General features: G+C 59.7%; 4 protein-coding genes across 6 annotated transcripts; 3 read left to right on the top strand and 1 right to left on the bottom strand.

Annotated features, from left to right (window-relative positions):
• Nucleotides 1-648: 648 nt before the first annotated feature.
• DNAJC4 (DnaJ (Hsp40) homolog, subfamily C, member 4) lies at nt 649-3265 on the top strand. The gene is made up of 6 exons (XM_006901533.1): nt 649-737; nt 1490-1583; nt 1910-2094; nt 2179-2340; nt 2992-3078; nt 3175-3265. Exons 1-6 carry the CDS (start codon nt 652-654, stop codon nt 3263-3265), a joined length of 705 nt encoding a protein of 234 aa, XP_006901595.1. The 5' UTR covers nt 649-651.
• A 380-nt stretch (nt 3266-3645) lies between these two features.
• Nucleotides 3646-6493, top strand: VEGFB (vascular endothelial growth factor B). 2 transcript variants are annotated; one of them, XM_006901502.1, is made up of 7 exons: nt 3646-3909; nt 4442-4484; nt 4749-4945; nt 5081-5154; nt 5348-5383; nt 5596-5831; nt 6400-6493. In XM_006901502.1, exons 1-6 carry the CDS (start codon nt 3850-3852, stop codon nt 5807-5809), a joined length of 624 nt encoding a protein of 207 aa, XP_006901564.1. In that variant the 5' UTR covers nt 3646-3849; the 3' UTR covers nt 5810-5831; nt 6400-6493. The 2 variants fall into 2 exon arrangements, with proteins under 2 accessions (XP_006901564.1, XP_006901565.1); XM_006901503.1 differs by having other exon boundaries at nt 5697-5831; nt 6400-6421.
• A 2151-nt stretch (nt 6494-8644) lies between these two features.
• On the top strand, nt 8645-11298 carry FKBP2 (FK506 binding protein 2, 13kDa). Of its 2 annotated transcripts, none has more exons than XM_006901500.1 (6): nt 8645-8839; nt 10035-10203; nt 10490-10602; nt 10727-10773; nt 11040-11075; nt 11158-11298. In XM_006901500.1, exons 2-6 carry the CDS (start codon nt 10039-10041, stop codon nt 11217-11219), a joined length of 423 nt encoding a protein of 140 aa, XP_006901562.1. In that variant the 5' UTR covers nt 8645-8839; nt 10035-10038; the 3' UTR covers nt 11220-11298. The 2 variants fall into 2 exon arrangements, with proteins under 2 accessions (XP_006901562.1, XP_006901563.1); XM_006901501.1 differs by lacking the exon at nt 8645-8839 and adding an exon at nt 9824-9919.
• A 398-nt stretch (nt 11299-11696) lies between these two features.
• Nucleotides 11697-13930, bottom strand: PPP1R14B (protein phosphatase 1, regulatory (inhibitor) subunit 14B). Its single transcript, XM_006901499.1, has 4 exons — nt 13663-13930; nt 12518-12601; nt 12121-12153; nt 11697-12030 (listed from the first exon to the last, which is right to left on the bottom strand). The coding sequence occupies exons 1-4, from the start codon at nt 13918-13920 to the stop codon at nt 11962-11964; spliced, it is 444 nt and encodes a 147-aa protein (XP_006901561.1). The 5' UTR covers nt 13921-13930; the 3' UTR covers nt 11697-11961.
• Nucleotides 13931-13936: the final 6 nt, after the last annotated feature.

Genomic DNA, 13936 nt, shown 5'->3' with positions numbered 1-13936 from the left:
GGAGTCTGCTCTGTGTGAGGCGCCGAGCAACCATGTCTGTGGGGCAGAACGATAGCAGCTGCCTGGGAAAGTCACTGAAGGTTAGGCTGCGAAGCAGCCTAGAGGCTTGGTTTGGTCGCGAGTTCTCATACCCGCAAACCGGACTTCTGGGGGCGGGCCCACGGCTTCAAAAACCAATAGGTGTACGGGGGCCAAGAGATGTGTCATTCGGCCACCCGCCCCTTCCGGGGTGATGGGCGTGGTCTTGATGTCTAAGCCAATGGGGATTCGGGGCGGGTGGACTTAGGAAATGGCAGCTGGGTCCGTGAGCACAGTGGGGGCGGGGCTAGATGGGAGGGCGGGGCTAGATCGGGGCCCCTCCCGCGCCCTCCTCCCCTCCTGGGGCATCTGGGAGAGGGTCTCGGTGGCTAGGTCAGCGGTTCAGGCCCCGGGAGTGATGCAGAGCAGGTTCCTGGACTCCTGGGTCAGAGCTGGGGACAGGCCCAGGGCCGCTGAGCGGAAAGGCACTACCGCCGTTGGGCTTCCCGTGTTTGCGTCAGTTTTCCTTCGCAAGAAAACCGGACCGGGCCCCTTCCCGAAGTGCTTCAAGTCCGGCGCGAGCCTGGGCTCCATGCACTCCGCTCTCCTTTCCCCAGCTGCTCGCCCGCCATCATGTTGCCCCTGCTGCCCTTGCGTCTGTGTCGACTGTGGCCCCGCAGCCCGCCCACCCGGCTCCTCGGAGCGGCCGCCGGGCAGCGGTGAGTCCGGCCCAGCCGTTGAGTGGGTTTTTGTTAGGGCTGACCCCCTGCGTTCGGTCTCAGACGATGGCCATCGTCCCTACTCCGCCACGTTCCTTACTGGCTTGTCTCAGGCTTGTCACTGATGAGGACACGGAGGATTAAGTTACCTGATCCCACTTGTTCAAGCCCTGTGTGCTTTCCACAACACGTGGTTGTGAACCATTGCTGCACATAGGCCACCTGGAGAGGGGGTCAGTGCAAGCACATCCCTGTGCTCCGCCCTGGAGATTGGGAGATGGAGGAGCAAGGTGGGCTCAGGAATCTGGATTCTTTAAAGAAGGTCTTTGGGTCTCTCAGATGCAAGGAGTCTGAGGCTCATACTCAGCAGGGACCAAGGATCTGGTCTGTACTATGCCTGCAACACTCAAAGGGAAGAGGATTTAGGAGCTAGGCTTGCCTCAGCCCCGCAGCCTCCAAGAGCTGGGACCAGCAAAGAAGCCTGGTGCCCACCTGGGGGGCTGGGCCAGATGGGGACTCCTGGAAATTTCAGGGCCTCATCCCCTTTGGGGATGCCCAGTGTAGAGGACCAGGGACTTGTTCAGTCCTCCAACATGTCTTTCTGGGCAGATGGCTCAGAGGCTCAGAACAAGCTCAAGGAAGAAGCCCTGAAGGCTGAATGTGTGGGTCTCCCTGCTCACTCAGTGAGAGTGGGTGTGGCCCATCAAAGCTGGGTGTACAGTAAGGAGTGAGTATCTCCTGGGTTCCCGCAGGTCTGGCCCCAGTAACTACTATGAATTACTAGGTGTGCATCCCGGAGCCAGCCCTGCAGAAATTAAACGAGCTTTCTTCACCAAGTCCAAAGAGGTACTTGTGATGCTAAGAGAAGCAGGGGAAGCCCGAGCCAGATGGGGGAGTGAGCGCTCAAATTCTCAGAACTAGGTACTCCTTGAAGACTATCACCATCTTCCCTGTCGCAAGGCCTGGGATTGGTTCTGACATGCCTGTTCACTGTGGACTGAGAAGACCTGGACTGGGGCATACGAGGAGAGCAGGGTGGATGGGGTGGATGGACCTGAATTCAAGGGCCACACTGCAGGCCAGGGCCTCTGGAAGTGATATGAGCCTTTGTGGGTGGACATCATGGAGATGATGAGGCAGCACTCCCCTCATCTTTTTCCTGCCCACCCTAGCTGCACCCCGACCGGGACCTGGGGAACCCAGCCCTACATAACCTCTTTGTGGAGCTGAGCGAGGCCTACCGCGTGCTCAGCCATGAGCAGAGCCGGCGCAACTATGACCACCAGCTCCGTTCATGGAGCCCCCCGCAGTCCTCGGGGCCTGCAGCCTATCGCAGTCCTTCCTACCAGGCACATAGGTAAGTAGTCCCACCCCCAGCTCATTCCCCCAAGTCTGGTGAGCCTCATCCCCACCCACACTGTCCCTCTGTCTCTCCCAGCAGCTCCAAGGAACCACCCAATGCACAGTACTGGGCCCAGTTCCATCGTGCGACACCGCAGGGGCCTGAGGCCAGGTTGCGGCTACGCAGACACAACCAACAGGTGCTGGGATACTGCCTCCTGTTCATGCTGGCAGGCATGGTCCTGCACTACGTTGCCTTCAGGTGCGCTCTGCCTCCTCAGATGGTGGGTGTGCGCAGGAGGGCAGGGCAGGGCAGGCTGTAAGGTCAGCAGGCCATCCCCAAGGCCTCCATCCCTGTGTTCCTCAAGCGCAGAACTTCATTAAGCCTGTTCTCTGGAGCCGCCTCTTGCTTGGCAGAGGCACTGATGGCTAACGTTATCATTTTCTGTTTTTTATAATTTGAATGTAATGCTTGGGTGCCAGCTGCCAGGAGGCACTGGAGCAAGCCAAAATCATAAGAACGTGATGCATTCTTGCTGGTCCTGGCCAGCGCAGCCTCCCTCGCTCACTCGGAGGCATTCAGCCAGATGAGAACCCCCCACTTTCACTCAGCTGAGGCCGTGGTTTTCACAGCAGACACTCACAGACCCCAGCAGCCTACCTGGTTCAGGGGTGTGGTCAGATGGACCACCTTTTGAGTCTCCGGCAAGGATGTCTAGAGCTCTTTGCCCCAGCTGGGGCCTTCAGTCACCGATGAGCCCTGGAGTGGTCCTGGCCCCCACTGGGTCCCTTTCCTCTTCACCACAGGTAGGGTTAGGCTGACATCTCCCATATGGAGAGCTGTGAGACCCTGATGTGGCATGGGAGGGAGCAGGACCTGGGGGTCCCTTGGGTGCACAGTAACCCCTTGTAGGAAGCTGGAGCAGATGCACCGCAACTTCATGGATGAAAAGGATCGGATCATCACTGCCATCTACAACGACACGAGGGCTCGGGCCAGGTCTGTCCCTGCTCTGTCCTGTCCTCACTTTCTCAGCACCCCCAGTACCCCCCCCCCCCCCACACACACTCCAGCCAGTGGATGTTTCCTCTGCAGGGCCAACAGAACCAGACTTCAACAGGAACGAGCGCAGAGACAGCAGCCATCCCTGGACCCTGAGATCGCGCCCCCAGATTCTGGTCCCTGAGGGGCCGCCTAGACGGCGCCTGCTGGGTTTCCCCTCAGTCTTTCTCTCCCAAGGCTCCCAGCACCCCCCAAGCTCTTGCAATAAAGTCATTTTCAGTGCTCCTGTCCAGTCCTCTTTGAGCTTGCACAGTGCTGGACCTCGTCTTGGGGCCCAGGCCAGCCCTCCCTTTCTGGCTACCCCGGAGCCCGGCCTCCTGGGCGGTCCTGCCCGTCTGTCCCACTGCAGCAGGAGGAGGCGTGTGGAGGGCGGGCCGCAGCCCCTGCCCCGCCCCCGTCCCAGGGCCGGGTGGGGAGCGCGTGTCCGGGTCACATGAGCTGCCCGCTCGCCAGCCCCAGCCCGGCCCCCCACTACCCCCACCATCCCCACTATTGCCGCCTGCTGCCCACCCGCCCAGCTCCTCCCGCCACCACCGCCGCTCCTCCGCTGCTCTGCCGGTGCCCGGGACTTGGGAGGGGGCCGTGGAGGAGGCGCCCCCCTCGCCCGGCCCCTGCTCCCCGCGCCATGGGTCTGTGGCTGCCGCCGCACCCCGCGCCGCCAGGCTAGGGCGATGCGGGCGCCCCAGGAGTGCGGCCCCCAAGGCCACCATGGGCCCCCTGCTCCGGCGCCTGCTGTTTGCCACGCTCCTGCAGCTGGCCCCCGCCCAGGTACGTGTAGCCCCGCTGCCCGCCGTGCCCTCTCAAGGTTGGCGGAAGTGGAGAGGTACCGCGCCTTGGCTGGGGAGCCACAGGGTCCGGTCCGGACAGGGGCATCCCAGGGTCCAGGTATATCCCAAGAGGCGCCCCTCTAGTCAGCCCCACCAACCCAACCAAGGGCCACTCCCCCATCCTATCCTGTCCCCTGGGAGCAGCTGGGGGCGGAGCCACCTTGGTGCCTGCAGGACCTAGTTCGCTGCCCACTGTGCCTGTCCCTGACCTGTGGCCTCCAGCACAAGGCCAGCCCCAAAGCTTAGATTCAGCGTCGCCCACAGAGCATGCCAGGTGGGGTATGGGCCAGAGAAAGTCCCAGGTGACCAGGTGAATCAAGGACCACTGACACAGAGAAACCTGAGATGATCTCAGCATCAAAGCAAAGCCTTCTGACTTGGGGGCTAGAACCCTGGGACAGCAATGGGGCCAACCTTTCCTAGAGAACACCTAGGTCTAGGGGCGTCCCCCATCTCAGGTCTCCTTTCCACAGGCCCCTGCTTCCCAGCCTGATGCCCCTAGTCACCAGAAGAAAGGTAAGAGGGGTCAGTAACTTTATGAGAGTGGGCTGGTACAAGCCCAGACATGGTGTTTCTGTCCTCTTCTGTCTGCAATACAAGATGGAAATGTTACCGAGCAGGAAAGACTTGAGGCAGTGGGGTTCCTGGGTTCTGGATAGCCAGGGCAGGGGGAGGCAGGTGGAAGTGGCCACGATGCAGAAACTCAGATTTATTGGGTGGGAGGAGGGCAGGGGTACAGGAAATCCCAGCAAGCTTCAGCCCTTCCCCACCTGCCCCCAGTGGTATCATGGATCGACGTATACGCCCGCGCCGCCTGCCAGCCACGGGAGGTGGTAGTGCCCCTGACAGTGGAGCTCATGGGCACTGTGACCAAGCAGCTTGTGCCTAGCTGTGTGACTGTGCACCGCTGTGGTGGCTGCTGCCCCGACGACGGCCTGGAGTGCGTGCCCACAGGCCAACACCAAGTGCGAATGCAGGTACTGCGGCAGGTGGGCACAGGGAGTGTGGAGGCCCCGGGTCCTGGCTGCTGGGCGGGCTGCTACCCATGCAGCCCTGGAGCACCCCCTTTCTCTGCCCTGCTCACTGTCTCCCTGTCCTCCTCCTGAGCACAGATCCTCATGATCCGGTACCCTAGCAGCCAGCTGGGGGAGATGTCCCTGGAAGAGCACAGCCAATGTGAATGCAGGTGCCAGCCAGGCCCACCTTCTGTGCCTGCAGACACCAGGCTCGGGGGGTGCTGGTGGAGGGGAACCCATGGGTGGGGCCAGGTTTCTAGAAAGAGAGGTGGGGTGGGCCTGGGTTCTAGGACAAGAGAGCAGGATGCTGGGATTGCCTAAGCCTCCCTTTTCTTGTTTCTATTTGTCTTTCTAACCTTTCAGACCGAAACAAAGAGACAGTGCTGGGAAGCCCGACAGGTGAGCCCAAGGTGGGGTGCAGCCCAGGCTGACAGACAGGGTGGGCTTGGGACCTGACATCCGTGGGTGTCAGAGAACTGTGGTGTCCTCCCTCTTTTTCTTCTAACTTGCCCCCCTTTCCATCTGCTCCCCAAATCCATGTGCTCTGACTGGACCCCAGCTCTTGGGAAGCCTCTTCCTTCCCGCCCCAGACATGTTGCTTCTCCTCCTAGGGCTGCCACTCCCCGTCACCGCCCCCAGCCCCGCTCCGTTCCGGGCTGGGACTCCATCCCCAGAGCACCTTCCCCAGCTGACATCATCCATCCCACTCCAGCCCCAGGCCCCTCTGCCCACCCTGTGCCCAGCGCCGCCAGCGCCCTGAACCCCGGACCTGCCGCTGTCGCTGCCGACGCCGCAGCTTCCTCCGTTGCCAAGGGCGGGGCTTAGAGCTCAACCCAGACACCTGCAGGTGAGGGGCTTGTGGCCTCCAGGCTGGGGCTTGACAGGCCTCCGGACGGGCCCTGGAGCAGCTCCAGCATGTGCCTGCCAGAGGGAAGAAAGCCAGGGAAGTGGAAACTGTTGACTGTGTTGAACAAATATTTACCAAGTGTCTGCTGGCTCAGGCGTGAGTGTGAACAAGCCTCACACTCTTCCATGGGAGATGAGGCCGGTGGGAGTCCAGCGCCTGGTGAGGGCCCCCTGACCCCATCTTTGAGAAGCTGAAGATCTCCTTGAAGAGGTGACACCTGACTAGAGGAGAAGTGAAGGTGTTAGCTTGCCAGTTTGCAAAGCTCTGGCCTTTCCAGAAGGCTGGTGGTGGATATTTGTGCCACCTTATGGCCACTAAGAGGCCAGAGGACGTGGTGGGATCCAGTCCACAACCTCTTTCTGAGGTGCTGTCGTCATTTCTCCACAGTACGGCCATGGGGTTTATCATTGTTAGGGCCAGGTTAGATGGGGCTTCCTAGGAGTTAGATGAGAGTGGAGTCCGCAGATGGTCATCCAGAGGACTGAACAAACCCCTCTTCCCTCCTCAGGTGCCGGAAGCTGCGAAGGTGACACACTGCTTTTCAAACTCAGTAGAGCCACTTGGCTCGCAGGCTACACCCCAGGAAGGGGACAAGGGCAGCCCATCCATCATGACCTGACCAGGACAGACACTGTTCTAAGACCTGGACGTCTCAAACTCTCCTGCCGTCCCTTGTCTCCCAAGGGCCAACATCCAGCCAGGTGGCCACAGCTGGACAGAGACTTGGAGGCATCAAGGTCTTGGACCAGTTTGGGGAAGAACAGGGTCCCCTCTCTGTCTTTAATCACCTTGTGAAAGTGAGCTCTTACATGGACTCCTCCCTCCCTAAGAAGAGACCCTGATCCTGGCTGATAATGGGCTTTGGTCTGAGAACAGTGACCCTGAATCTTGATAAAAGATGGAAGGAGTAGTTCCTGCCTGTGTGTTTGTTGCTGTGCGGTTGGCTCACAGGACATGAGTATCTGCACCACGCTGCTGCCTGGACCAGAGCTGTTTTCCTCCCTTGTGAAGATGGAGGATATGAGGCCCGGGACCCCACAGCTGGCCTAGGTGAGCCAGAAATACCAGGTCCTTACACTTATGTGTGGGCCCCCTTCCTGTTTCCTACTCCTATCCTCTGGACCAGACCCCCACTTCCCCTCGTGACAAGGGTCCCTTTCTGGAAGGAGATGGACTACTGTGTCTAATAAGCTGCCCCTCTGAGTCTTCACTGTTTACACAAAGGCACGCATACTTGCCGTGGTCAGGGCTCTGGAGAAGTTTGGTCTGTCTGCATTTGATAGTGAAAAGAACACCTTTTTCTCCAGCAGACAGGACGCTGAGGACAGATAGTTCCGGCGTACACCACGGTTCATAATGGAGTTAATTCCACTGACTCTCATAAATTGGTCCTAACTTGTGTCAAATACTTTTTCCTACCATTATTGCATTTTATTATCAGTATCTTTTCAAAACTCATCATTGAACATCTAAGTATGACATCATCAAATTACACCCTGTGCCATATTATGGTGTCTGTATTATTAATGATAAGATATACACACACACGAGAAAAGTGCGGTTCATTGCAACTTGAATATATTATAAATCTGAAACGACCCATATCTGTTGTGTTCTGCTCCCTGAAGTTTGACCATGAGCCCTGTTCCCACCTCACTCTCACTTCCCTGAAAGACGCCCAGGTCTGTGTTTGGAGGACTTGGTTTGCAAGATAAAGATGCCCTTCACCCCAGGGTTTCCACTTCTCTTGCTCCCTCTGAGGCTCCCCTCAGCAGCCAGCACTCCCCCAAATTGCCTCTGACCCAACCCAATTCAGCATCTAACCCCTGCTGCAGTCTCTGGTGCCCATGGCTATGTGAACCAAAGCTTTGCATTCAAGGGCAGTGGTTACCCCAAAGATGCCACTACCCGCGGCAGGAGTGGGAGTGCTTTCTGCTGAGCATTAGACTGGAGGCAGCAGGAGGAATCTTAGGGTCACAGGCAGCTAAGGGTAGATTTAATAGAAAACAACTGGAGACAGGGTTCATTGGTTTCCCAACGACCGATGTCACTGCTTTTCTCACAACTCACCTGAGTGAGGACTGGGAGCCCTGGAGCTACCCTCTCTCAAACCCTCTTAATCCCTACAATGCTTTCTACAAATCTCATTTCACCTTCAATTCTAAGGTCAGCCGTTATTCAATAAAAAGCTCACTGCTCTACGAATTTGATCTCAAGTGGGCCGCCTCCTTAACACTCAAAACTTAGGTTTTGCTGCTTCTCGAATGCATGTGACTACTCCAAGTGGCAAATAGTGTCGACCAGGCACTACTGATGGCCAGATCCCCCAATGGGGAAATGGGCCCCGCCTCAAGGCTGTGTGGGTGGGGCTTCGGTTCTGAGAGGAAGAAAGACCAAAGCGAGTCAGGGTCCGAGCCCAGCGCTGCACGTTATCGCCAGGGCCCCACAGAATGAGTGTCACCAAAAGCAGGGACACCAGATGCTGCCAGGGAAAGGGACTATTCAAGGTCACACAGCCAGGGTCGGTGGCAGATCCAGAATTTAACCTCGGGACTCCCGCTGAAACTTGCATTCGACTGAGTCACAAAGTGGCTCAGGGACAAACAGGAGGGATGAAAGAGGTCAGGAGCTGGTGTCCACGTAGCATGGTGACTCAAGACCCCGAGCAGCCCGCCTGACCTCAGGTTCACCTCGACCGGAAGTGCCTGCGGCCTCACGGAAGTCACTTTCACCTAACCTTATGGACTGTCCCACCGGAAGTTGTGCATTGGTCACGTGGTGGCGCAGGAGGCGGAGCCACGAGCGAAGCCGCTCCAGTGGGCGTGTGGCCGCGAGGTTCGCACGGTCCAATGAGGGAGGGCGGCGTGGCCCCACCTGGTAGCGACGGTACTGCGCCTGCGCAAAGGCGGTAGAGCGACTGGGGTTGACTCCGGGGGCGCGGCGAGGAGGTGAGCGGGGGCCACAGCCCGGGCTGGGGGAGCGGGGTGCACGAGGGCAGGCTGGACCAGGTCGGGCAGGAGCGGGCCGGGGCCTTGAGTGTCAACGAGGGATTGGCTACGAGGAGATTGGAGATTGGGGTCGGAGTTGCCTGGGGATGCCGCAGGGGGAGGGACTTCACGCCGATCGGGGCGGGGCCCTGGGACGTGGGGCGGGGCGTGGAACTGGGACCAGTGGGACTTCTGAGCTGGTGCCGGCGGGAGGCGGAGCTAGGCGTCTGGGGGCGGGGCTAGGCCTGGTGCGGGGAGGAGCCTGGCTCTTGGAGGAGGAGCCAGAACAATTGGAGGGTGAAGCCCCGTTTTCAGCATCCAGGGGGGACGGAGCTCAGGCACAGGGAGCCGGCTCTCCGCCTGTGAGTGGCGGGGCTGCTGGTCAGGAGGAGGGGTTTAGTTCTGTGGAGGGCGGGGCTGCAGGGGCGGGGGCGGGGCCACGTTCAAGCAAGGGCGGGGCCAAGGAGTCAAGGGAAGGACTGGGCTTGAGCAATGGCCCTGGGCGTCCACGCGGGGGCGGTCTCCGTGGTGGTGGGGCCTGGGGACGTGGGAGGCCGAGAACTCCTCCAGGAGAAGCGGTGTGGGTGGAACGGGCTCGACAGTCACCCGACACAGGGCCAGTCTGGGTACCCCGGAGGCCCCCAAGGGCTCAGAGTTGGGGCGGTGTGCCAGGCGGCGGCACAGGGCCGGGCTGGGGGGTACCCCCAGAGGACAGGGGCTCCCCAGAACCTCCCAGCGGCGATGTATGGGTGCCTCGAGGCCGGCCCCCTGCAGCCGCCGCAGAGGTGTGGGTGTGCTGGGCTGGAGGCAGCTGGGTGTGGCGTGAATGGAGTCGCCCCGTGGGCACGTCCGCCGTGCAGCCAGAAAGGATCTGGACTTTACGCAAAGGGACTGATGGGAACTGAAGAGTGGGGCTGGGGACTGGGAGGGAGGGAAGGTCTGGGCGTGAGCAAAGGGGCGGGGCCCCGGCTGCTGTGGCCTCCCCTGACCCCCTCCCCTCGCTGCTGGGGTCCTCGGTCAAGGTCCCTTCTCACTGTACTGGTAAGTGTGGCGGCCAGGGGGACAGTGGGGAGGGGTGGAATCTTTGGGTACCTGCCTGTGTTCCATGCGTGCCCCGCCCTCCTCCTTGTCTGTCCTTTGGGGTCTGTGCTTGCAGCGACATGAAGCTGAGCTGGGTCTTGGCAGTACTGCCCATCTGCCTGAGCGCCTTGGCCACGGCTGTAGGAGCCGAGGGCAAGCGGAAGCTACAGATCGGGGTCAAGAAGAGGGTGGACCACTGTCCCATCAAGTCCCGCAAAGGCGATGTCCTGCATATGCACTACACAGTGAGTGAGGGGGCGGGGCTTCTGGGAACCTGAACATTTTGTAATTCTCCACCAACCAGGTGGGGGTTCCTGAGCAAGTCAACCGCTCTTTCTAAGCCAGTTTCCTTGGTCGTAGCTGTCCTGTATTGTTTGCACCCAGGTTGGCCTCTAACCTATGGAATGACTTCTGTGAGCTGTCCAGGGCTTTGTGCAATGCAGGGACTGTGAGGGCCAAGTTGATGGGGGCAGCAGCTGAAGGGGATAGGAAGGCTCTCCAGCCCTCATTGGTCTTCCCACTACCCCACAGGGGAAACTGGAAGATGGGACGGAGTTTGATAGCAGCCTGCCCCAGAACCAGCCTTTTGTCTTCTCTCTTGGCACTGGCCAGGTCATCAAGGGCTGGGACCAGGGGCTATTGGGGTGAGTTTGCAAGGGGCCATGGTTGTGGTCTGGGAGAGCTATGGGAGGCAGAATGGGGGTTTGTGGTGATGAGTGGGCAGGGAGCCTGGGTGCCACCATGTGCTAAGCATGTGTCCTCGTACAGGATGTGTGAAGGGGAGAAGCGGAAGCTGGTGATCCCATCAGAGCTGGGTAAGAAACCTGAGGTCTGGGGAACTTGTGGGATGGTGGGGCAGAATCTGGTTCATCTACTAGATAGAAGAGTCCACCCCCTGTGATCATTCAGTGCTTGCCTCTTCCAAGTCTAACAGGACAAGACCCTCATATCTGTGCCCACTATTTGCCTTTGTGTCCCCTCCTTTGAGCCTCTGACAGCCCCCTCCCATCTCCAGCACATCTTCCCTCCCTTTGCCAGAGCCGGAGGAAGGCCTGGCTCAGTGGGTTTTTCTTCTTCACAGGGTATGGAGATCGGGGAGCACCCCCAAAGATTCCAGGTAATAGAGCCTCCTGCTATCTCCACATCCAGCCCATCTCCTGTAGCTCTGGTGCTCAACCTGACCTCACCTCTCCCCACAGGTGGTGCGACCCTGGTGTTCGAGGTGGAGCTGCTCAAAATCGAGCGACGTTCTGAACTGTAGCCACGCTGGGATGGGGCAGGGCAGGGGCAGGGGCATAATGCCATCAGCTGGGACCAGACTGTTTCCAAAATCAAAAAAATACCCTTCAAAGCCCAAAGAGTGAGCCTTTTTTTGTATATGGATCCTGAGGTACTATGACCATAGCTTTGGCATCTGGACTTTATAGGGTCACCACTGCCAGCCCAGAGGGCAGGGTAAGGTAGCCTGTGTATGGAGGTAAAGGAATGCCCTAGCCTGTGGACATCAGTACTGCTCTGCTCACCCTCAGCTCCCCAGCCATTTCCAGCTCCTGTTCTGGGAACCAGCAACTGGGCTATCGCCATGACTACTTGGCCCTCAGGAAGACCTGCAGGCACCTGGGAGTGCTTAGCTGGCAGCAGCTGAGAGCAGAGAGTGAGTGAGTGAGAGAGAGTGAGTGAGTGAGTGTGTGTGTGTGTGTTCCCCCACCCCCACCCCAAGAAAGCAGCAGAGCCTGGGAGCTGCATCAAAGGTGTAGCCTAGCTTTATTAAAGGGCCCGCGCCGCAGAGTCAATATAAAAACACAAAAAGTCCCATCACTTTAATAATAATAAAAAACCCCCCAAAATGGAAAACTGAGGGGGCAAGGGAAGAAGCCCCTGGGCCGGGGCACAGGGATCCCTGCTCATGGCACCAGGCCTGGCTGCAGGGCCCCAATATTGCTGTTGCTACGAGGTCGAAGGGCAGCGATTGTCCTGGAGCCACCATTCACAGGGTTGGAGACTCACTTCTTCTGGGGTGTGCTCAGCTTCTGCATGCCCCGGATCTTGTCCAGCAGGCCAGAGATAAAGGCCTAAGCAGGAGAGAGGGTGCTAGGGAGACTAGACCCCAAGACAAAGGAGCCCCTCTTCCCCTTCCCCTACCTTTTGGGGAATCCACTCACCTCTGTGGGTTTGTAACAGTCAACCAGCAGCTCCTAAGAGGACAAGGGGAAAGGGGGGAGGCAAGGAGGAGATGAGTGCTGAGTTCTTAGTGTCTGTAGTTAACATCCAAGTGGCTCTGGCTATCGAGGCTGACAAATGTCACTGTACCTCACAGCTGGACAAGTACCCAGTCACTGCCACAGAGGGGATTCCAAGACCTGGCACCCTCCCCTGGGTCTCCAAGGCTGTAAATCTTAACTGGAGGAGACTACTCATATTTATCCTACACAGTGGTGGGTGGAATCAAACCTCTGACCTTTTGTGGAAGCAGCAGCTAAGCATAAAGTCAGAGCTGGCCTATCCTGACCAATGAAACTCGGGTGCTTCCCCAAAGGGCAGGAGCCCCCCCTCACTCACCTTGACCCTGGCAGCCCGGGTATCATCACTCTCCATGTCCAGGAGCTCATCCACATCAATCTCCAGCTCTGGGATCTCCTCTTCCTGGGATGGGGAGACAGGAGGGAGGCAAGGGGTGAGAGGGGCTCCCTCAGGCCAAGGTCCCTGCCCCCTCCAGGATGAGGCCGGTCTCCTGTGCCCAGCAGACAACGGCAGCTGCTCAAGGAGGAAAACAGATCAGGCTTGTGCCAAGGCAAACTGCCCGGTGTGGGGGGAACTTCCTGTCTCAGCCAGCGGGCACCCTGGGTGCCAGACAGCAAGGGCAGGGGGGGCCTGGCCTGAGAACCCAACAGACGTGTCTCCTCAACTTCCGGGTCCCCCCTTCTCACCAGAGCACAGGTGGAACCAGCTGTCCCCATTCAGCACAGCTCCCCCCCTCCCCGCCCCCTCCCCCAAACACCTGTCACAGTTCCCCAGGAGGGGGGTGGGATGTGAGCATGAGGGGTCAGGGGAAGGCCCCAGGCCTAGGCAGAGGGAAACAAAGGACCTCTGCTCTGTTGAGGGAGGGGGCGCTCACCACCCCTCCCCCCAGGAAGCAGCGACCCAGTCTGGACTCAGCAGTGTTCCAGGGCAGGCCCACTCCTCCACCCTGCCCCCAGGGGCCTGAGTCACCCTCTGAGCAACTGGGGAGTCACAGGGTGGAGAACCAGAACCGGGGAGTGGGCTGGCCCGCCCGGTACCTACAGGGAGCTGTAGACTAGCGCCCTGGAACAGCCCGAACCCTCAGCCCCTCCATCGCCCTGTTCGCCTTTTAGCCACAGTCTAGGGTGAGCGGCACTAAGCCGGTTAGACCTCCCAGTGCCCCGTCAGCCCGGGCTCGCACTCTGCCTCCTGCCTAGGGCCCAGGTTAGCCCTTGGGGGATCTGGAAGACCCCGGGTAGACCCAACCGCGAGCTAGGCTGCAAGAGGCAGGGTCTGAGGCAGCAGAGGAGATGGGAGTGACTAGGGTCAGCCACGAAAGAAGAGGCTTGGGGCGGGGAGAGCAGAGAGGAGGGGTGCGCGGAAGCGAGCGCCCATTGACTGGGTGACAGGCGGGCTCAGGTGGGATCCCGGGCAGCCCGACTAGGGGCCGATCTGAGGGTGCCAGTGGGGGGCGGGGGCCACACCTGACAGTCGTAGAGACGCGTGAGCTGCTCTAAGATCCACTCTTCCAGGTTGAGGCGCTTCCGTAGCTCCTTACGGTCGTACTTGACGGTGACCTTCCCTTGGCGCCTTACTGGGCCGTCGTCGTCCGCGCCGCCCGGGCCCTCGCCCGCAGCCCCAGGGGGACTTTGAAAGTAGACGCGGGGCCCTGGGCCGCCACTGCCCGGTCCGGGGGTCGGAGCCGCCAACGCCGCGCCCCCTGCGGGGCCGCTGTCCGCCATGGCGGCAGCCGGGGCC

Source organism: Elephantulus edwardii, unplaced genomic scaffold (genome assembly GCF_000299155.1).
Source record: "Elephantulus edwardii isolate Elephantulus edwardi_28Jun2011 unplaced genomic scaffold, EleEdw1.0 scaffold00328, whole genome shotgun sequence".
NCBI lineage: Eukaryota > Metazoa > Chordata > Mammalia > Macroscelidea > Macroscelididae > Elephantulus > Elephantulus edwardii.
This window is presented reverse-complemented; position numbering and strand designations above follow the sequence as displayed.

Coding starts and splice junctions, on each gene's coding strand:
- FKBP2 (XM_006901500.1), top strand. CDS start 10,039: ATGAAGCTGAGCTGGGTCTTGGCAGTACTGCCCATCTGCCTGAGCGCC. Junction 10,603..10,726: donor TGGGACCAGGGGCTATTGGG/GTGAGTTTGCAA, acceptor GTCCTCGTACAG/GATGTGTGAAGGGGAGAAGC. Junction 11,076..11,157: donor AGCACCCCCAAAGATTCCAG/GTAATAGAGCCT, acceptor CTCTCCCCACAG/GTGGTGCGACCCTGGTGTTC.
- VEGFB (XM_006901502.1), top strand. CDS start 3,850: ATGGGCCCCCTGCTCCGGCGCCTGCTGTTTGCCACGCTCCTGCAGCTG. Junction 4,485..4,748: donor CCCTAGTCACCAGAAGAAAG/GTAAGAGGGGTC, acceptor ACCTGCCCCCAG/TGGTATCATGGATCGACGTA. Junction 5,155..5,347: donor CACAGCCAATGTGAATGCAG/GTGCCAGCCAGG, acceptor CTAACCTTTCAG/ACCGAAACAAAGAGACAGTG.
- DNAJC4 (XM_006901533.1), top strand. CDS start 652: ATGTTGCCCCTGCTGCCCTTGCGTCTGTGTCGACTGTGGCCCCGCAGC. Junction 738..1,489: donor GGAGCGGCCGCCGGGCAGCG/GTGAGTCCGGCC, acceptor GGGTTCCCGCAG/GTCTGGCCCCAGTAACTACT. Junction 2,341..2,991: donor CTGCACTACGTTGCCTTCAG/GTGCGCTCTGCC, acceptor AACCCCTTGTAG/GAAGCTGGAGCAGATGCACC.
- PPP1R14B (XM_006901499.1), bottom strand. CDS start 13,920: ATGGCGGACAGCGGCCCCGCAGGGGGCGCGGCGTTGGCGGCTCCGACC. Junction 12,602..13,662: donor CGCGTCTCTACGACTGTCAG/GTGTGGCCCCCG, acceptor TCCCCATCCCAG/GAAGAGGAGATCCCAGAGCT. Junction 12,154..12,517: donor CCCGGGCTGCCAGGGTCAAG/GTGAGTGAGGGG, acceptor TTGTCCTCTTAG/GAGCTGCTGGTTGACTGTTA.